Here is a 23,046-nt window from a genome sequence, read left to right as displayed (position 1 = left end):
TCAAAAGTCTGTTCATGACCTCTCTATGTGGAATTTGAGGTGTGCTCATAAACTGACTGAGTATATGGATGCTGTGGACAATGTCTGGTCTTGTTATAGTCAAGTATATAAGCTTCCCAATAGTTTTTCTGTACTGGCTCAGGTCTTTAAGGATATCTCCTGTTTCATTATCCAATTTCAAGTGTTGCTCCATAGGGGTATCACACAGTTTGGCTCCTGTATACCCCGCTTCATGAAGGATATTAAGAAGATATCCTTTTTGAGACATAAATATACCACTATTGGATCGTGCAATCTCAATGCCGAGTATGTATCTGAGCTTACCCAAATCCTTTAATCTGAACTTCTCATTCATGAGGTATTTGAGATTGTTAATTGCCATCAAGTCATCTCGTGCTAAAATAATATCATCTACATAGATGACAACAAATATACGTCCCTTAGTAGTGATCTTGGAGAATAAGGAGTAATCTTCTTTAGATTGAGAAAAACCCATGCTTTTGAGAAAAGTTGTCAATTTGTGAAACCAATTGCGGGATGATTGTTTTAGTCCATATATGGACTTATTTAATCGACATACCAACTCTTTCTCCCCTTGTCGTGTGAATCCAAGAGGCAATCACATATAAACTTCCTCTTCTAAGTCAATATGTAAAAAGGCGTTGTTGACATCAACTTGAAAAAAATGCCACTTTTGGATAGCTACAACTGAGAGCAAACATCAAATAGTGGAGACTTTGGCGACTGGAGCAAATGTTTCATTATAGTCTACTCCTTCAGTTTGAGTATAGCCCTTGGCCACAAGGCGGGCTTTATATTGCTCAACTGTCCCATCTGAATGATATTTAATCTTGTACACCAATTGACAACCAATGGGAACCTTTCCTAGAAGAAGCTTGGTGATAGTCCAGGTGTGGTTGGCTTGTAGTACATCAATTTCAGCTTTCATGGTATCATGCCATTTAGAGTCCTGCATGGCTTGGACAAAGGGGGAAGGTTCACTTTGTCCGAGTAAGGTGGTCATGAAGCATTTGTAATCGATGGTGAAATTGGTATCGTCAATATATGACATAATTGGATAGCGAGTACCTTTAGTTTTGCTTGAACCATCACTTGTCAACAAATGATTAAAACCAGGCATGACTGAAAAACATTTATAGTCCTTAAGATAACTCGGCATTTTCTTGGGTCTACTGGATCTATGAAGTTCAACCAGTTGGTCGATTGGATTTGATGACAAAGAATCACTAGTTGAGCGTGGATCATTCTCAGCAATAGTTTGAAGATTATGAGATGGATTGAAAACAAGAGGACTATTTTCTGGGACCTGGTTAAGAGTGGAAGAAGGTTGGTCTTCTTAGTCCTGGTTTTGTACTGAGTTTAAAAAAAATTCATGATTACCTAAGACTTGATCACTGAATGGTAAGGGAAGGACAATCCTCTCATCTCCATCGATGACATTTTCATTTTTGTAAGGAAAATAATTTTCACAAAAATGAACATCCCTACTTGAAAACAAAACTTTATTTTCAAGATCACATACTCGATATGTAGACTGTCCATATGGATATCCAAGAAAAATGCACCTCCTTGCCTGCATGTCAAACTTATGAGTTTTATGAATATTATGCGCATAACATAAGCAGCCAAATACTCACAAATGCTTATAATTTGGTGCTCGTTTATACAAAATCTCATAAGGAGTTTTGTTATTCAAAGCATCTAATGGTAGTCTATTAAGGATGTAGGTTGTTGTGGTGACACTTTCTCCCCAAAACTTTATAGGCAATTTTGCTTGAAAAACTAATGCTCAGACCATATTGAGAAGGTCCTGATGCTTGCGCTCAACTACACCATTTTGTTGCAGTGTAGATATGCAACTATGTTGACGATCAATGCCCTTTTCTTGTAAAAAATGTTGCATTTCATGAGAGAAAAATTTGGTGCCATTGTCGCTTCTAATAATTTTAATCCTGGTTTGAAATTGATTTTCTATGAGTGCGACAAAGTTTTTAATCATGCCAAAACCTCAGATTTATGTCTCATAAGGTAAACCCAAGTAGTTCAAGAAAAATCATCTATGATGGTTAAAAAATAATGTGCACCGGTTAATGAAGATGTTTGATAACCTCCCCATATATCACAGTGAATCAAATCAAAAGGTTCATGAGTAGAAATATTGCTATTGGAAAAAGGAAGTCTAGAATGTTTAGCAACAAGACAAATATCACAATCATCAACAGACTTATAAGAATCAATAAAGTTTGAACGAGATAAATTCAGAAGCTTGGAATTTGAGGCATGTCCAAGTCGTAGATGCCATGGAATCGACTTGGTGGAAGTTAAGTTTGCAATTGCCTTTTGTTCATCCCGAACATACAACCCATTTTTCAAGCTACCCATTCCAATCATAGTTGTTGAGTGTCGATCCTGCATTTCACAAAGATTTTTGTTAAACATTACATCACATTTTGAATTGCCACAAAGTTTAAAGATTGACATGAGATTGAAGGCAAAATCGGGTACATAGAGGACATTTTTCAAGATAATAGTGGAGGATATGTGAACATCTCCAACGTGTGATACTTTGGCATTAGTGCCATTAGGCAGGCTGATTGGTGGGTGATTTATGGACATGAGTTTATGTATGTTTGAAAGGGTGTTAGTGATGTGGTGTGTGGCATCAGTATCTAGGATCCAAGGTTGATTAAAAGATAAGCATGAAATAGGAGTGGAAAGTTTACCTGAGAGGTTTACTTTGGGATCATCGATACCTTGCTTAGAGTTGTCCATAAACTCAAGACATTTCTGAAACAACAGAGTATTAGATTGTTCAATGGTGGAGGACTTTGTAGCATTAGCCTTTGGCTTGGTTGATGCACTAAAAGAATCAGACCTGTTAGGAAAGCCGACAATAAAATATCATTTAGCCTTCACGTGTCCCATCTTCCCATAATGCTCACATTTGACCCGAGGCCTTCCCTTGTCTTTTGTTTGATAATTTTTATTGCCTTCGTGGGTCTGGACAGCAAGAGCAAATACCTTTTCTTTAATTTGGACAATGTTCATATCACTTTGTCTTTCTTCTTGAATAAGAAGAGAAATTGCCTTGGCGACAGTGGGAAGGGGTTCCATCAATAAAATCTGGCTCTGGATGGCAGCATAACTATCGTTGAGACCCATTAAAAACTAAATGAGTTGATCTTGTTGTTGAATATTCATAACAGCTTTCACCAAACCACACGAACAGTTAGGAACAATAATATATAATGCTAGTTCATCCCACAATCCCTTTAATTTAGTATAATATACTGCAATTGAAGATTAGAGTTGTTTGCAGTTTATAATTTGGTATTGTATTTGATACACATGAGGCCCATTGAATTGGGAGAACCTAGTGTAAAGTTCACTCCACACTTCTGCAACAGTTTGAGCATAAATAATGCTAGTTGATAAATCCTTATAAATGGAATTAAGGATCCAAGATTGGACAAGATTATTATATCGCTCTCATGTGGTCTTCAAGGAACTTGTATCTTCAGATTTCTGAATTGAGCCATCCATGAACCCGAGTTTATTTTTGGCAGAGAGTGCCATAGTCATGGCCTTTTGCCACATCATGTAATTATCTCCCGTCAGAACTTGAGAAACAAGAATCGTACTTGGTCTATCTGAATGATGGATATAATAAGGATTTGCAAGGTTGGATTCATCGGTGGAGGTGGGTTGCTTCTGTGCTTGAGTGCTTCCCTCTGCTATCTTCAGGATTATGGATGCTCTGATACCATGTTAAAATGTAGTGAAGAAGAAGAGCAACACTAGAGAGAAGAACACAGAAAATCGTTTCTTCTATTGACATATCAATCTGTAAATATACAGTTACAATGTACAAGGAAAGGATAATAAACAATCCTGAATTTAAGGAAAAATTATAGGATCCTGATATACATGAAATCATAACCTTCATCATGTTGCCTTATCTTAAATATAAACTTCCAATTATAGATAAGACATCAATTTGTATCTTTAACATATATGTTTTCATATTCTTGAATGAGAGAAGACCTCTTGCAATATCAAGCCATAGCTTTCTTGGCCAAAGGTGGTCAAAATATAAATTAATTTCAAAAGCGAATATACTTTTGATTGAAATATTGGATCGGTTGTTTCTTTTTTCACTAAAAACTTACAGTGAATAATGTTAAGCCATTGTTTGATCATTTAATATGGCCATTTTTCAATGTTTTTTTTTTAATTTTTTGTACTAATTTTGGTTTGTTTGGAAGCTGATCATTTGGTGACATAAATTTTTAGCAGTTTCTTCATTGAAAAGTAGGAAATTTGAAAGCCTTTTCATTAGAAAAGCTTTTTATTTGAGTCAAGAGTTGGAGTATATAATAACGATATACAATTTGATTATTATCAACCAACCAATAAAGTTTGAAATATTCATTGGAATTTTCTGCATTTTTTGTAGATTCAAAGTTGCATCATGGATTCAAAGTTGTTTATATGAACATGTGTTTAATCTTCTTCGCATGTTTTTCTGCTGTGCCATTTGCTCAGCTGCTTTTTAAGACAATCTGTTTTGATCTTCCATTTGATTAGCCTGTTAACATAGTCCATTATGTACGCGTGTAAGGTTTTGATTTCTGTGTTTGAGCTTGTTGTTTTCTAAAGAAAAACCTTGATTAATTATACTTTTTTTAATATTTCACATGGAGAAAAATGGTCCTGAGTCGGTGAACACAAGTTGTAAACATCATGAGTTCGAAATCCACAGGGAGTGTCCTTTTCCACAAGGTCTAAGCTGCGTGTACTCCCCTGTGGACAGGATGGACCTGAAGGGTTTTACCAACTCAATGCCAGCCAATGTGTGGTCGGTGATGCGGTGCGGGGGGGGTTGGGTTTCCTTTGCCCTAGCCACAAAAAACAAAAAAGGAAACTGACCTGAGTAAGTCACCTATCCATGTTGGGTTAACTTGCCAAGCTTACAATCACGTGCCCAGAAGCGTAAAACTCCATGGCTGAACCCCCAACCCCAGGGTTAACTTGCCAAGCTTACGATCACTTGCTCAAATCAGTTTCACGCATCCCCTACATATGTCATTCCTATCTTCATACTCCTCCTTGGGATTTCATTAATGTAAATTGTTTTGATCAAATTGGACTTCATAGATGTTATCTACATTATTCATTTAGTGAAGATAGACATTCAAATCGCTGAAATCCTACTTATATGTAGGATTTTTTGGCGATGCAAAAATCAACAAAATTTTGTGATTTAAAAATCATATTTTTATCAAAAAATATGGTCCAAAGGTCGATTCATATTAAATCGACCATTTTGAATCCATTTATAGGTTTAGACTTGATCAAAACAACTTGCATCATAAGATTTAAGAGAGATGAAAATGGGGATGAGTGGAACCGATCTTAGGCTTGCATACGGAAGCCACCTTTTTGGGCTTTCAAACATATGACAAATGAAGGTTTGTTGCATGCCATCAACTTTGTGATGATTTATGTGTAACCGAAGTTAGTGCAATTCACATAGTAGAATTTGCAACATGATAAGAACAAGCCTTTGGACAGTCGCTCGGGTTACCCGAGTGTTGACCTCTGTCCCTGGTTCGATTAATCTCATTGGGTGTAACAGGTGCCTTTAACTGGTGGGTTCCGTAAGGGCTTGGATGTCGATAACTCAACCTGTGATCTACCTTACAAGGGCAGACCCATTATTGGTTAGGGTTTGTCATAAAAAAAGAAGAGAAAAGAAAGAAAAAAAGGCCTTTGCATCTCACTGCACCGTGTGCTACTGTAAATCCTGAGTGGAAGCAGATCTGGTCATGCTGGAAATGAGCAGAAGGCTCATGCTAAAATGGTGACTGTCCCTTACATTTTTTGGATGAATGCCACGTGGCATTTAACAGAGCTGCTTTTTTGTCTATTTTAAATAAAAAAATAAAATGTATGAGTCTTCTTCCCTTCCCCTCTGTTCAAACTCTCTTTGAATCCTTTACAATGTACGGGTCTTCTTCTTTCCCTTTCTGCAAACCCTCTTTGAACCAGCAACATGCCTCCGTCCACGGTAAAAGAGAGAGGTGGGTCGGTGAAAAGAGAGTTTGCAGAGAGGGAGAGAAGAATTGTATATAGTTTTGCCCTGGGGTGGAGACATGGAGTCAAGCAGAGAGTGAATAGCTATCTGGCAGCAAGATTTCTTCCAAACAAATTCTTTTGGTAATGCAGCTAACCGATAATAAACTAGTGGAAAAACTAGAAATATAGAGGACTCTAGAATCATTGCATTTATCAAGAAATCGATTTGTACCAATTCCCTTTATCGAAACCCTGCTACCATTGGCAATGCAAACCGATTTTTCCTTAGACAACTGAATATCATGAAGTTGGGATACTCGGCCAGTCATGTGGTCAGATGCTCTAGTGTCCACAATCCATTTCTCAGGTAAAGACATGGAATTAAAACAAAAAGTATTACTTGTTGCAACATCTTGAGGAGGGACGGCAGATTCATGAGATTCAAGACGTGTTTTATTTAGTTGTTGCAGGACACTGGTGAGATCAGTGATGGAAACAAGGTTAACCGTGTAGGAGTCTTTAGACCTGATTTTAGGTGATCTGCCGTGCAACTCCCAATATCGATCTCTAGTATGGCCAGTTTTCTTATAATAGTTGCACCTAAATTTTGGCCTTTTTGAAAAATCCCTTTGATCGAGACCAGCAACAATGGTGGGAGAGACGTCAGCCTTGAACGCCATTTTCTCAGTAACGGATTCAGTTGCTTGCGAGGAGGGATTCATGAGTTGACATCTGAATTCCTCTCATTGTATGATAGAACAAGCATTATTAAAAGTAGGTAACAGTGTCAATATAAGTATATGACTTCTGAGGGATTCATATTCGGGCCTAAGACCTGCCAATATTTTAAAGATCTTATCCTCCTCAGTGCGGCACTTAATGATTTCAGGGCTTTAGTAACAGGACAGTACTGAGCCAACTCGTCCCACAAACTTCTGAGAGCTCCTTGATAAAAATGAAAAGGTTTTTCATGCTTATTGTAAAGAGAATTTTTTTGTTGAATTTGATAGATTCGAGCAAGATTATTTTTCTCTCAGTACATGTTGTGAATGTTTTCCCACACTTCTTGGGTTGTTTTTAGGAAAAGAAACCCCTTAGCAATGTGTGGATCCATAGAGTTAAGTAGCGAGGATATTACCAAATGGTTTGTCGATTTTCATTCGTTATAACCGGCATCATCATGTTCTGGACACGTTACTTTTCTAGTAACATATCCCAACTTTCTTTTCTCGCTAAGAAATAGGCTAGCAGCTTTAGAGGAGTTGAGATAATTAGTTTTATTTAATGAAACAATGATGATTTTAAGAATGGGATTTTGCTCTTGAAATTTTAAGAGCCTTACGTGACATCCATAACCACACGCAGAAAGAAAAAAAAATACCTTGGGATGGAAGACAAAAAAATGAGAGCAGATCGATGACCAATCTCAACTATCAATCAATACAGTTAGAGAGAATCGAAAGAATGGGCTCTGATACCATGTTGAAGAGTGATAACGATTCACACGATAACAAATGCAGTCAAAATAACGAGGACAAAAAATTAACGTGGTTTGGCATATTTGCTTACATCCACGGAAGGAAACCTCACTGTACACTCTTTATTTCGTTATATGCCACAACTAACAATACAAGACTAATATATAGACTTTCCAAATCTTTCAGGATAGTAACAAATCAACCAAATAACGTTACCTAAGGTAACTTTGGTAGGTATGGATAAAGGTGATCTCCTTATTTCAAAGAATCGTATCCCATCCAAAACTACCAACATACACCAGTGTATCCTCCTTTGAAACCTCCCTCCCATTTCAATAAGTCGTGGAGGTCCGAGTTTTGCTTCCTGAAATGGTTCCTATTGTAAGACTAATCGAGTGACCTTCATTTGCTTGAGCATAATTTCCTGGGTACTGGCCGAAAGGTGGTAAAAAAATTAGACCTTGAGGTAGCCATGTGTCATACCCGAGCTCCACTCTTTCCCCACTACTTGACTCCATGGCTAAGAATTTGCAGCCCCTTGCGCACCCCCTTTCACCTGTCGGACGACCCTAGTTTGGGATTCGCCACCCAGATTGTAAGAGACTAGCTCCACCCATGGGTTGGGAACCTGCTGGGCTACCATCCAAGCTACTCTGGTATGACCCGTGGCTACCTCAAGGTCCAATTTTTTTTCACCTTCCGACCAGTACCCAACGACCTCAAGCAAGTGAAGGTCAAGGAGGTGGTTACTTGATTAGTGTTACAATAGGAACCATTCCAGGAAGCATCTCAGACCTCCAAGATTTATTGAGGGCATGATTCGTGCTAGGAGATGGGAGTTTTCAGAGGAGGATACACTGGTGTGGTCCCACTCAAGTAAGTTTTTTATAGGAGCAGTCTGGTAGATGATGCAGGAGAGAAGGTATACGACCTAGTGTGGCACAAACTCCACTTTCCCAGAGCGGCCATCACAATTCTCTTTGTGGTGGAGGAGAAGCTCCTGGTTGAAGAGGTTGGGGTTTGCTCTGCCCAACCAATGCATTTTTTGTGGCTGTCACGAGGAGTCGATCACGCATATTTTCTTGCAATGCAGCAGGGTGAAACACATATATGGTGGCAGGGAATGGACTGGGAGATCGGTGAGGCAAGCTCTGCAATCCTGGGCTAGCACCCAGTTCAAGGAGCCAAGAGTTTACCAATGCTGGTTTCTAACTTTCCATTTAATGATATGAAAAATTTAGAAGTTCAGGAATACAACTTTTGAAAGAAATACATGGAATTAGGAGAAATCCGAAACAAAGGTGGTAATGGATACAAGGTTTCATGTCTCGAGTATTCTCGGGAACTCCACTTACCCTCTTGCAGTATGTTGGAGGATATTAGACCCGTGGCAAGCCCCCCTATAGGATGAACCAAAATCAACATACACGGCATCTTCCACCAAAGCGGGCATCTAGGCTACACGATCAGGGAGACAAACAGCTCTTTCGTGGAGGCCGAGTGTGCCTCCCTTCCAGGAGATCAAGAGACAGGGGAGTGAAGCAATTGGCAGTGGATTCTTCACAAAGTGGAGGGGCAGAAAAAACTAATTTTGGAAAGCAGTAGACTATATTTGGTTGGGGGTCTAGTTAGAAGCTTAGAAGGGAGGGAAAGCAGAAGAAGGCCCCCTTGTCAGCTCGTTAATTTTTTGTATAGTTCTGAACATATTCTTATTGTGAAAGATTCTGATTACATGAATTTTTTGGCCAAAATTCTTGCAAAGATGGCAAGAGAGAACGTGAGAAAATCTTGGAAGGATCACCCCCTCAAGATTGTCACCCTTTTGTTGATAGCTCTGTATTGCTATTTCCCTGTAACTTCATTAATTCAATATATTGGTCTGCTTAACCCCAGCTTGCCTTTAAAAAAAGTCTTGTTTTTCCTAAGCCTTCAGTTTTGCAAATCTTCCTTCTTGTGCTATAATATGAAAACAACTTGTATGGCTATTAATCAGAAAATGGCGTACAGGTCGAGGCAAGAAATTTGCTCGCAAGGGCTGACCTAAGTTAGGTAGAGCAGCTTACGCCATTCAAGTTGAAGGATATCATGAGTTTCGTTAGCAGATGTGCCTCTCTTGCCACAAGATGAAAACTAATGAAAAACTATTCCCGATGGGCAGGAGGAGAGTACTCGTGAAGTTTTACATTGCAGACACCGAAACAACATCACGGTTAACATGGGATCTCTGCACCCATAACAGGATGTTTGAACCACAATGGCAGTTTTTCTCCTTGTCAAAAAAGAAGAAGCCCCAACCAGGTGTTACGGTCAAGTGGATTGTGGAGTCAATATCTTATGTCGATCCTGGTCGTCCAGCTGATGCATCTGAATGGCTAGGGTCAGTCCACATCCAGGTGAGAATGTGGATCAATCCTGGCCATTGGTTGAACACCTAGGATTGAATGTAGGATGGAACCCATCCTATGTCAAATGATGAGATATCCATACTCGCATTCAGAAAGCTAGAGTCGGACCACAGGGTGTCGACTCTTGACTCTTGCATCCAAAGAGATTAGAATAAAACAGCCCTAGTAGGGGCCATTTTGTCCTCGCCTCTACTAGTTAGTGGGACAAGCTTGCCGAGGCACTGCTGTCCCTAAGTGGCTTTTGTCCCGCGTTGCAAACGCCCCCTTAGGCTGGCAAAATAATGTAAAGCCCTAATAATATGAAATTGTTTTTAATGAGACATCACGAGTCGCATCATTCTGGGTTTCTCAGGTTTTCTCCCCTCATGTTGTTTATCTCACGGTTTGCTTATAAGAGCTGAGCTCAAGTCCGGCTTACCAAATAAACATTTTAAATATACTATGAAATACTCGGTTTATTACCCTTGCATTCACTTTGTCTACTACGCCCCAAGGTAATAACAAGACAAGGACAGGGATTATTAGTAGAAGCTCCCAAACATGCATTAAAAGATTAAAAAAGAAGAGGACAAAAAAGAGCTTCAGCCCATTGGAGTTCTTGAGCTGGACTTGTTGACATGATGACCATGGGCTCGGATAACAGACCTGACCATGAATCTCACCTGTTAGTTTTGCAAATTTTACATGTTCTCTGGACTTTGATGTCAAACAGACATTAAACTGAAAATGACATCTTGGTACTGTGAAGACTTGACTGCAAAATTCATGCGAGTGAAGACTGAAAAGGGCAATGTTTATGTGGTTCAACTGTCATAGTACCTCCAACATTCAAAGTTTATACAGATTCACTTAAGAATATGCAACAGTACCCTTATAAAGTTCCCATTCATCAAAATTTACAGTCTGAAAACAGAGGGCTTAGAGTTGCAGGCATCGTGCTGGTTTTTACTTTTTTGGTCAGTTGTGGAACAAACAACACACACTGAGGCCACTGTCATCTCATTACTGATGCTTATAGATTAGAAGCTGATGAAGCATTTCCAGCAATCAAGTTGCATGCAACTAAGTTAGTGCAATTTACTGACTGTCCATGTGCTTAATCGATGTCTTTGCAACTTTGATCATGTGACAAACCAAAAGAAGGCTCATATGCCTGTTTCCAACAATGGAGGCATGCTTCTATTATTACATTCCCTAAGTAGGATGTTATCTGAAACCATTTCTAAATTTAGTTGATATCTATTAGTGGAATCATCTCTTAATTAACTCTGGTTGTAATGAGAACAAAGATGCACTTGTGATCCAGAACATGGCAAGGAACAGAAGCCGTTCTCAATTCTTTCACACAGGCAGCAGTTTAGTTCCTACCTTTCAAAGTCATTATATAGAATTGAAGTTTTGGGCAGCAACATTTGTTACTCCCCATTAGGCACCATACTTCATTCAGTGAAGGGCTTAGTTGAACCAAATAGGCAAGCCGACTTGTACACCTAGTTATCTGTATATATTGGCTCTCTTCTGCTGTATGACCGTTGGGTATTATCTAACAAACATTTATATCCTACTCTAATTTGCATTAAAAATAGCCTGTCTAATTAGCATCATAACTTCAGCAAGCACTAAATTTCACTTGTAGTGGATGGCTCTTTAAGAAACCAAGGCTTCGATAATTGTGGTGATAGTATGACAATTGTTGCTATCATGTTCAGGTCTAAGATACCTGTTCCACAAAGATCAGTACTGCTTCTACACATCTACATCATGCGAGTCATAGGCTGGGTCAGTACTCTGTAATTACGAGTTTGAGTAATGAATGTTTCCCAAAAGCCACTTGTGCTCTGTTAAGCCTTTCTACCTTCTTTGCATGATATGTACTCAGGCTCTTGCTTACCTTCTGCAGGTATTCAGTTGAATAATTTAAACGCACTTCGGCAATGCAACTTAGGAACAACCAATCGATGGTTCACACATGCATATTCAAGTTTCTAGCCATAGTTCTGCATCTTCCAAGAAACAAGTGAGGTGGCCCATCCGACTCCTTTCAATTTATCAAAGCAGTCTACTTCAAGTGCTTGGAATACAGCAAAATTTTTGTCCTCACGTGTGATAAGAAAATCAATTATATAAATTTGTTGGTTCTACATAGTTACCAGCAGCTTCTTGCTGCGTGAGGAAGCTTGCAGGAAACTCCTAGCTTCCTTCCTTGAAAGGAGTGGAAACTTTGGGAAACTCGATTCCCTTTAGTGGGAAGCCCACTTCCTCCTCCGCTTCCTTAACATTTTCCTCTCGCTTTTTATCACTTTTCATTTGCTTCTTCCTCACTTCCTACATTTTTCATATTAAAAACTAATGGTTTTTTATAGCAAGCTTGCATGTTGGTTTGATATCATTTTATACTTGTGTTTATGTCATTTATTATTTGCTTTTGCCCACACTTCATACTCTTTTCAATATTCTCTTTTCATTTTTTTATGTGCTTGTATAATCGCTTCACTATTATATCCTGTTTCTGTTTTATACTACCTTTTAACACTCAATACCCTGCTTCTGCTTCACCCATCGCTTCTCATATTCATTTCATTTCCTGGTAACTATGTTCTAAACTAAGCTGTTAGAATGCAATTCTGGATTAAAAAAAAGCACTTTTTGAACTGAAATATTTGGAGCCACGATTATTATTATCTCATGGAAAAAAAGAACAAAAAACTACCTCAGGAGATTAGGATTCAATTCTGCAAGCACAAAGACACTTAACTTTTCCAATATTCCTCTGTTGGATTCAAATTTCAACTCAAAGCAGTTAACAAAAAATAAAACAAATATAAATAATTGAGATCACTTTGATATTAGAAAAATGGACAGGCTAAAATTCCCAACAGAAACTGTTACAAATATCCATCAAGATTTTCTCAAGAAAGCTGCTACGGATTGCATAAAGAATAAACCTAGAGTTTCTCAGACACCCTGATCATGAAAGAATTGACAGCAACCCTGTCGAAGATAATCCAAGAAGACTCAAACAATTCATGGAAGAATTGCGCCTCGATCTGCTCTGCTGCAAATCGGAATGCATTGCCAAAGCGGTTCCCTTGCATAAATTTGGGCCTTCCTGGAATGCCCACAACCAAAACCTTTCCTGGTTCCGGTGTTAAACATGCACAGATCAGGGGCTTCATCTTAGCACCCTTCTCTAGTAGAGCATCCATCAGAAAATAACAGAATTTGGTTAGTGCTTGAGGGTATCCCAACAACTTAGTATCCACAGCATCTTCAATCTTCAACCATCTGAATTTCCTACTACTTCTTATGAACCCGCTTTTAGTGATGGCACAGCTGCCCTGTCTCAGTATGGCTCTCTGTATCTGTATTGCGCTCTGCATTCCCTTCCTCAATTTATCAAGATTGCTCAATGACAATGCCGAGTATGCATACCAGAACTGCTCGGCCGAAGAATCCTTAGACTCGGTAAAGGATTCAAGCAATGCTGTGACTCCATAAACCACATCAGCGGCTGAAACCTTCGACCCATATCCATGTAGTCTAACAAAGCTCCTGTAATAAACTTCTTCTAGTCCTAACTGAGGTAAAAACCTTTTGAACTCACCCTTCATGTTCTCCTTCACTTCAGTGCTCATGTACTGATATTTCTGTTGGCAATCAAGCAGAGAAAAACCCATCGTTGCCAATGCTAGTTTCAGCCGTTTGAGCCCGCTGTCGCTCCAAGTCTTGAGCTTTGTCGCGATGTACGATGAACAAAGCATTGAATCGAATAGGGTCCATTCGCGCAAGAGCATCAATCTGGGTTCCTCTTCATAAGCAATCCTCGAAGCATCCGGAGCTCGGATTTTGGTACCATCTTTGAGAGTGATAGACATCACGGCATCCAAATTCCCCGAGCTATTGATGTGGTGCTCCAACTCGTCGGCCCCATCTCGGTACCTCTCATTCATCAGCCTCTCGTGAACAAATTGATCAGTCAGAGAAACACAGGCGAGCCACAGCAGCTCGTTTGTGTTCTTTCTCAATGAATTCGACACATCAAACATCAGACAACCTGAGGGCTTACCATGGAAACTACCCATTCGATAGTACTCCCTCTTCTTCCTAGCAACATCCGACTCCCTTCTCCGCTTCCCCCTCCGGCCACCTTCCTCTTCGTCGGCGTCGCCCTCACTGTCATCATCTTCACTCTCACTTTCATCATCAAACTCGTCATCGATATCCAAATCTACTGCATCAGCGAGCTCCGAGACGTCGACACCATAGGAAACATCGGCAATGGCCTCATCGTTCCGAGTGTAGAGAACGACGACCTGGCTGTTCCTGCTGCTGAGATTATGCAAATGGATCGGTCGATGGCTGTCGACAACGAAAACCCGAGCGTGCGGTCCCAGATTTAGAATCCGTCGCAGGTCTCGGTGGCACCCCCAATTAATCAAGAGGATGGAGATGGGCTGATCATCAGATCGAAGGCTGGACCCAGCCAGTCGGTCGACCTCAGCAAAGGATGAGACAGGGTAGCAGGAATACCGAACCGAATCGGAGGTCAAAACATGGGTTACGATCTTCAGGGAACAGAGAGAATCAACATCGGAGGTTGAGGGGAAGATCAACAACGGCGAAGACGACGACAAGGACGCCGATTGGCGCAGTCGGTTGTAGAACGACACGGGATCTGATTCCCTGACCATATTTTCTTAGATGGGCAGTCTGAATTTCGATAGAAATGGTGATTTGGTGATGGGAAAACTCATTGGTGACAGAAAATAACTTTTGGGCGATCGATTATAGAGAACTACATGAACTAAATTCGAAGGAAATAAAAATTTCTGTTGTCTCTAGACGAACCTACGTACCTTGAAATCTGAAGAAGGGTTTTTGGGAGAAGAAGGTAATGATTTTCCGGTTCTTCCTCTGTAGAAGAACGGCTAGTAGCCGAGACCCAGGGAGAGAGAGAGAGAGAGAGAGAGAGAGAGAGAGAGAGAGAGAGAGAGAGAGAGAGGTTTTGGTTGCAGAACAGAGTTCAAATTTGATTTTTTTTTGTTGTTTCAAACTTTGGATGAAATTTTGGAATTTGACGACCGCCAAACTCTTTTCCCGCGTGCCTCCTTTTGAAGATCTACAATCGAAACTGACGGTTCTAACCCTGTTGCCACATTAAAATGACGCAACCGTAAATAAACGGTTTTGGGCCACTACGTGGTGATCCACGCTCACGATAGAAATGAAAGGGTGTTTTGGTCATTTTCTTACCTCTATATTGTCATTGTCTATCCAAGTCGATGTGCCATGTGCTTGATAACTCCTTTCAGTTCTCGTATCATATGGCTATGCTCTTTGCCCAAAATGTACCCCCAACCGGGCCAGCGATATGTAAATTTTAAACAAATTTTCAATCTTATTAGAATAGCCTATTTTTAGAGGACTTTAAATTCAGATCGGATTTTATCCGATATTCGACGGAATCCGACTTAGTTTAGTCAGACCAAACCATATCCGATTATAATTGGTTTTTTGCAATGGAATCTGACGGATATCCAAATCCGATTACATGTAAAAAAATATATTTGGTATGAGCTTTCACTATTCAAATCTGAGTCCATTTATCCGTTTAGTTGGATCTGGTATTGACTATGTCTGATCCGAATCCGGACTGTTTACATCCCTGAGTGTTTAACTCCATTCTTAGCATGAACCCACACCAAATCGAATACACGGATCTTGGACGAATGCAAGGGCCTCTTAAGTTAAACTGCCAGGGAACTTTTCTGCTTAATTTTAATAATTCATGAAAAATAGGCGGAGGTGGTACTTTGTATAGTGACAAATCTCACTAAAAATTACCCTAAAGTTAAAAACGGTAATTTATCATGATATTTTCAATTTCTTGCAAGTTTTTCATCAAAAACATAAACATTGTGTTTTAAAAATGATATTTATGTTTTTATCAGCTATTTATCATGAAAACCCATGTGTTTTTATTTTTATTTTTTATTTATATTTCCTTATAATTTTTTATATTTTTTATTTAATTTTTATTGTCAAGTTTTTGCCCCAAAAATGCGAGATTTAAAAAAAAAAAAAAAGTTGGATTTCTTGTGAGATTTTGGCTGCCGATATTTTTCCGTTTTTAACTTTTGTCACTACGGTACTCTGCCAAATGACTTAGAAAAAGTCTCATCTGGTATATTTCCAAACCCACTTTTACTTTATATGGTGTTTGCAGCTCGGAGATGAACGAGCATCTCGTGGTTCAGCTTGGTTCAATTCATTATGAACTTTGTTTGTGCTTGGTCTAACTAAGCTATGAGCAGCTCATTTATCATGAATAAGTCGAGCTTCTGTTTGGAAAGCAGTGTTGGAGGGATTTGCAAGTTCTAGAAAATAAAAAAAATTGGACTTCAAGAGAAATGAATTTCAAAGGAGACGTCTGTCTATTGTTGTAAACCTCTTGGTTGCAACATTATTGCAGTCAATAAAAGGGTAAAAATAGGTGAATATAAGATTTCCTGAGATAAAAATAGGGGTAACAAATTTGAACCATCGAAAATTCAATAACCCATGGTCGTGATTTAAGTTGTAATAAAGTGACGTTTTTTAGTGGTTATTGTCTCTTGAGCTTATCTTTTGTCCAAAAAAGGCCCAAATTTGGACACATGGGGCTCACATAAGATTTGAATAATTTAGAAAAATATTAAAACGCACATAAAGGTTTAGCATGATAAAAAATACACTCAAGTTCTTTATATTGTTACAAATACAACTAACTTTATGCAGTGTTAATTAAAAACATACTTCCACTAGTTTAACTTGGGTTATCATTAACTCAAGTTGAGCTAATAAGATAAAGTTTCCAACTGTTGGTAATCGCAGCGCACATCTAAATATTACTTTGATAGAAGAAGCCTTAACTTTTTTAATTAGTCATGACAAAGTTTAGGCATGTTTTTAACAATATAAAAAACTCAGGTCAGTTTTTTTTATTATTACTCAAAGTTTAAGTGTTTTTTATTTTTCCTGATTTAATAGAAAATATTTCATCATTCCCTTTGAGTTGTATTTAGAGAGATAGGGGAAGATTAGAAAGGGGGTCTAAAGGTGGGGATATCTTTTTGTGTAAAATTGGAACCTTGCAGCTTTGTCCCACGTGTCACACACAATGATTCCTAAGAAAATGTAATGTGGGCCCATGCGCCTTGATTCTTAATCTTGCGGGAGATATTTTCTTTTCCTTTCTTTTAGGGGTGGAAATCGAGCCGGGGGCCTGTTTAGAACTCGGCCTGCCAAACCTTAAGTGCAGCTCGACCAGGAGATGTCCCGATTCTTACCAGGCTCGGGTCAGCTCATTAGCCTAACGGGCTAATGTAAAACGGGTTGGGTCCAATTCAGTCCAAACCAAATCCATTTGTAAATAGTAATAATTAACAAGTTTTCAGCTTTTCATGCACCTAATTAATTATTTTTATAATTTTCATAAAATTAATATAACTAATTAGGTAAATAGTAATAGTTACCAAGTTACTATGCAGTAGTTAAATTTTGTATTATTAAATAACTCAAGCTCATCGGGTTGGCTCGGTAGCCTGCGGGCTGGCCCACATATATAACAGGTTGGATTTCAGCCCGGGCTTAAAATCTGGGCAAAACCCGACCCGTGGCTGGTCGGGTTGGATTAGCCTATCAGGCTGCCCAGCCCGTAGCCCACCCTATTTTCTTTTCCCCTCCTCTGCAATCATATAGAGAGCTTTTGAAACTGTGCATCTAATTGGTGCTACACTATAATCAAGCCCTTTAGAAGCTGCCTTATAGGAAAGCTATGAACCTTATACAAAAGGGCCTGGTCATGAATTGACCTTTTTCCACAATTCAATTCTAAAAAGTGTTTCTTGCTGCAAGACACACTAGTGTTAACATAGGCCAACGATTCTGCCTTGAGTTGAACCTTAAGGAGTGGTAATTGCTCTTAGTAGCTGACCCATGGCCGTTTCAAATTCCTTCTCACTTCTTGAGACTCTTGTGAGTCATCACTATCAATTGGCTCATTGTTTACCACCACAAACATTTTCAAGCCTTCCCATTTTGTGTACTGAGTCACTATAATTAGCCTTTGACTCTCTTGTCATGCTAAGCCTTGGTGTAAGTCCCAACCTTAGGTTGGAGATCTATGTGTTGATTTTTAGAAGGAATACCAAAAAGAAACTTTTTATCTTTTCACATACTGAATCCAACTTTAGCAATGGCGGGTGGGGGGCTCTGCTTGTCCGGTAGGTAGTGCACGTCACCTTGTGTTGGGACGTGGTAGGAGTTTGCCTAACCCCAGCTTGCCTTTAAAATAAAATGAATCCAACTTTAGTTTGCCATAACATATAACGCCATTGTCTCATCTTCTCGCTTCTTTGCAAATTGACAAAAAGGGCAACTATTTTAGTTGAACATATTACTCTACAATGCTATAAGGATTTAAGCTTCATCCTTTAGAAAAAACAATATTTTAAATACTGGTATAACAACAAGAAATATTTTTATAGATTTCCATAGGCCAATTTGGGATAACAATCAACTAGTTTTCCATACTGATTGCCTAAGCTAGAAGATAGACTAGTTACAACATCTCACCAATTCCAACAATGCATTTTTGTTGTTGATTGTGTCCTTGAATTATGCTAAGCAAATTTTTATGGCATTACAATATTATGGTTCATTATTGTTGAGGCTGCTACCCACAATTCTAAGATCTATGACATAGTACATTTTAGAGGTTTGTGAGGTACAAAAGAAATAGAGTAAACAGGTTAAATTGAGTATATCAAAACTAGGTTCGGTATATGAATCAAGAAGAAATTCTAGTTCAGATCTAAAAAGACCTGGTTTGAGCTTCTAGAAGGACATAGGGATGTTTGTTGGGGTATGATATATGTACTAAGGGCTAGAGAGGTCAAACGAGTGAAACTACTTGTTCTATCGAGTCAACAGGGTGCAATTTTGGTATTTTGAGTTTCGGGTGTGGGTAGGGTTTTAGCTAACATTGTGATCAATTACATGAGTTGTGTAGCCAGTTTAGGGAGGTCCTAAAGAGATCTACATGTTCAGGTGTGGTCCAAGTATGTGTAGGAGATTAGAAAAGACAAAATAGCATGCAGAACAGGACAACTGTTTCTTTGGATATAGACTTAGTCTGGATAACTTAGGTGACTCCAGATATGGATCAATGTTAGGTTTCGTAGGTAAGGAGGTGCTTCACTTCAAAATAAGAATACAAAGGCTTAGACCCTTAGAAGGGATAAAAGACCAACCTAGAGAGGTTTGACCTCACGTGAATTAAAGAGAGGAGAGCCATAAACGTGAGGGAGGGAAGATAGAAGAGCAAGAGAGACGAAGAAGAAGGGAAGAGAGAGACATATAGAGAGATAGGGACGTCTAAAGTAAGATAAAGATAAAGACATGTTCTGAGAAAACTTCAATATTATTACATTACATTAAAGGGAAACCATATACCTCTATTTATAAATGGAAAGCCTAGGATGGAGTTCTTACTTAATCACATAAGTCGTAAAGAGTCTTACTGTGAAACAAGAACTAAACTAAAGAAAAGATTCTAAAGTCGTACCTCTATTAAGACATATACTCTAATTAAAAGGCCTAATTAAAATCAACTTGAGAAGACTTGATTAAATTCTCTCTAATCACCTTTCTGAAAGGCGAAAGAATCTTCTAGAGATGTAAAGACGTATCACCCTGAACTTCTTAATTAACACCCTCTCCTATGGGCCTCATTGGTGGACTTTTCTTGCTTATGACGTGAACAAGCATTATGCTCTTTTTTCTTCTAATATGAACATGTATCCATTGACTTTTCTACATATGAAGTGGACACCTCAACTGCTACATCATCCTTATGGGTCTATCTACTGAAAAAGGCATGTGAATCTTAAAACTCGGATCCACACCATCTTCTAAAATTCAAGCCGTAATAGTCATAATGCATCTCTTCACATCAGGGATCTCTATGTTACATTCAGCAATCGCTAATTGTGAAATTAGCAAGTCTTTATTATCTTGCATAACTTTATATGATAAAAAAAAACAAAAAAAGGGAAGCAGTAAACAAGTCAACTACATTGAAGGACGTCAAGAGTTCGATACTCGAGGTGTGCAACCCTTGTGGTAAGGACCTAAGCATTTGGTAGACCTAACCAGTAGGCAGTCTCGTATGTCATCCCTATCTTTATATCCCTCCTTAGGATTTCATCGATGCAAGTTGTTGTGATCAAATTGGACTTTTCTGATGTGATCCACATTATGCATTTAGTGAAGATTGACATTTAAATATCTGAAATCCTACTTGTGTGGAGGATGTTATGGTGATTCAAAAATCAATGGTTGACAAAACACAAAATATTTTATTTAAAAAATCATATTTTTTTCTTTAAAAACATACAATTCTGAGGGTCAATTCTTATTAAATCGACCATGCTGAATCCATCTATAGGGTTAGTTTGATCAAAAGAACTTTGCATCATAAGATTTAAGAGGGGTATGAGCATGGGGGATGAGCGGAACCGAACTGCCCAGAAGCTGGGGTGTTACCTAGAAGTTTTACATCCACGAGGAGCAATTGGTGAAGGTCGGTTGAGGCTGTGAATCCTTCCACAACGTTTCTGAGTGGATGGTTTCCCTACTTATCAAAAAAAAAAAGGAACCCGGGCCTGAAAATTGAACAGACTAATTTAAGACCATCCATTTAGATAACTCCACGATCACTTATATATCATGCTTACCTTTTCAAAACTGATCAAGGAGTCTAGGGTCAAAAGTGTGAATCAGGACAAATCGAGTCTTCAGTAGCCAAGGAAAACAGATGGACTTTCTAATATGATATTTGTAAGAGAGAATCTGGTGAGGGACAAAATGGAAAAATCCAAATATTAGGTAGCGGAGGTTCATTAAACTACTTACCTCTTTAGCTCCACTAGGACGAAAAACGTGCACCCATGGTCAAGAGAAAACGGACCGATTTCAAGAGTGGAACTGTACTTGATGGGATTCCTCTCTCTCTCTCTCTCTATACATATATACAGAGTCCATATTTAAATTAGATATCAAAATTATTAAGCAGTATAACTATTTTCGTGAAGAATATGGTATACCAAATTTACTGCATTTACTGTTGCATCTTTTATCAGGAAAGTTTAGTTTAGTTGGCTATATAAAATTTCATTTTGTATCTACACATGCATGAAGGCAGACAAATTTGGAGTAATCATAAATAGGACAAATAAGATGCAAGAAGAATCCTTTTAGGGTGAAAACAGCTAAAATTCCTGAACTAGGAGAAATAATTTCGTGTCCATTCTTCTTGATTTTGTAAGTATACAATATGACAGACCTATGTAACATGAATGGATAATTTGAATATACAAAACAACCTACATATGAGGGTAACAGACATGATCAAACTGGAAAAACCAGAGAAACTGCATATTCACCTCGTTCCGTGATAATTCACAATTTTGCAGATATGTTACAAGGCAGAGCTCCAATTGTCTACATGAAAGATTTCCGTTAAACAGTACATCTTTCCATCACCATGGACCTACATATGACAAGAAGAAAATTGAAAGCTCCTTCTCTCTATTAGTTCAAACCTTTACTGCCATGACCATGTTGTAGACTGTAGGAACATAAAGTTTTTACACAGACTACTCTAAATAAACAAAAACCCATAATCATAGAGACATGAAAATAACTCAATCCCAACAAGAGATCAAAGAAAAAAAGAAGAAAATTTGGACTGCAACCGTTCATTTCTTTGCAGTAAATTTGGAAGAACAATCACACAAGCATTCATCTTCCACCTCTCTTCTGTGAAAACTCCTGTGGCAACTGCAAGCAGCACACTTGAGGGCCCCACTCGTTCCTTCCTCCCCACTAGCCATGAATTCCCTACAACCATCAACAGCATAGCCGCCAATACTGGCAGCATGATTCTTTCTACACTCCCTATACTTGACACCCTTTTTACAAGCAGAGACATTGGCTTTCCTCATAGGTGCTTCTCCATTCATCTTTTGGGATTCCTGAGGCCTCATGTTGTAAGAAATGAAGGTACAATGATTGATTGGTACTGGAGCAATTTGATCCTCGGAGATAATTAGGTTTTTGGGTCGTCTTTGAAACTGAGAAGAAGGATGAAGTGAACCAGATATTGGCATAAGAGGTCAGAGAAAGTTGAGATTTTCTGGGTGCCTGCTACGCTACTCACACTCTTGCAAGGAAGGTCTGCCCTATATATAATAAAACCGAAGAACACTGTTAGTATGACTCGCTCTCTCTCTCTTTCTCTCTCTCTCTCTCTCTCTCTCTCATTTTGTGTGTGTGTTTGGTGATTAATTGTGGAGAATGATGACGACAATAAACTAAAGAAGTGTGGTGTTCGTTTACAGTCAGGGATTGAGTGAGAGGAATATAGAATTTCAGCAAAGGTGGAGGTGGACCCGTCATAAAAGTGCTGAGGGGCTCATAAGAAATTATGTCTACTTTACACAGTTGGGTTCCTGCTTTTATTTCTTGGTTCTGGTTTTAGATTGGGATGAGCAAAATGACACCTTCAAGGAACATTTTCTACTCCACAATCTTCTTACATTGTACCCCGTTTCCCATCACATCACCCCAAGAGTGTAGTGGTGCAGCTATGAGATACACACAAGGCTTTACCTGCAAATTCGGCTATATTTATGCCAACCAAAGAAAGCAATAAACAGACCACGCAAGTTGCATGGGCAAAATTTAAGGCTGCCAAGTAAGGCAGATGGTCGTTGCTTTGCTAGTTAACGAAAAAACCAACGTTTTTACTAATGCTTAAACCTGGAGGCCAACAAGGGCTCCGCTCATCTGGTAGGGGTGGCTTGTGAATGTCGCCAAGTTGACGGGATGTCAGAAGTTGGAACCCACAGGTGGTGCCCCTCGCTGCAAGGTCAAATTGGGGTGTACTCCTCAGTGAGAAGGAAATCAAGGGTTTAAACAACCAGAAGCCAGCCAATGTACGGGTGGTGATTGTTTTTTTT

General features: G+C 38.9%; 2 protein-coding genes across 2 annotated transcripts; both read right to left on the bottom strand.

The window, feature by feature from the left end:
* Window positions 1–12,759: 12,759 nt before the first annotated feature.
* On the bottom strand, window positions 12,760–14,673 carry LOC149814032 (cell division control protein 45 homolog). Its single transcript, XM_089990066.1, has one exon. The coding sequence runs from the start codon at window positions 14,671–14,673 to the stop codon at window positions 12,928–12,930; it is 1,746 nt and encodes a 581-aa protein (XP_089846192.1). The 3' UTR covers window positions 12,760–12,927.
* A 6,854-nt stretch (window positions 14,674–21,527) lies between these two features.
* LOC149814031 (mini zinc finger protein 2-like) lies at window positions 21,528–22,071 on the bottom strand. Its single transcript, XM_089989851.1, has one exon. It carries the CDS (start codon window positions 22,069–22,071, stop codon window positions 21,784–21,786), a length of 288 nt encoding a protein of 95 aa, XP_089845977.1. The 3' UTR covers window positions 21,528–21,783.
* Window positions 22,072–23,046: the final 975 nt, after the last annotated feature.

The sequence above is a fragment of the Nuphar pumila genome, chromosome 15 (assembly GCF_984573655.1).
Source record: "Nuphar pumila chromosome 15, dmNupPumi1.hap1.1, whole genome shotgun sequence".
Taxonomy (NCBI): Eukaryota; Viridiplantae; Streptophyta; class Magnoliopsida; order Nymphaeales; family Nymphaeaceae; genus Nuphar; species Nuphar pumila.
Note: the sequence above shows the minus strand (reverse complement) of the source record. Positions and strands in the feature narration are given on the sequence as shown.

What these genes read in the sequence shown, in the direction of transcription:
- LOC149814032 (XM_089990066.1), bottom strand. Translation starts at nt 14,673, where the DNA reads ATGGTCAGGGAATCAGATCCCGTGTCGTTCTACAACCGACTGCGCCAA.
- LOC149814031 (XM_089989851.1), bottom strand. Translation starts at nt 22,071, where the DNA reads ATGAGGCCTCAGGAATCCCAAAAGATGAATGGAGAAGCACCTATGAGG.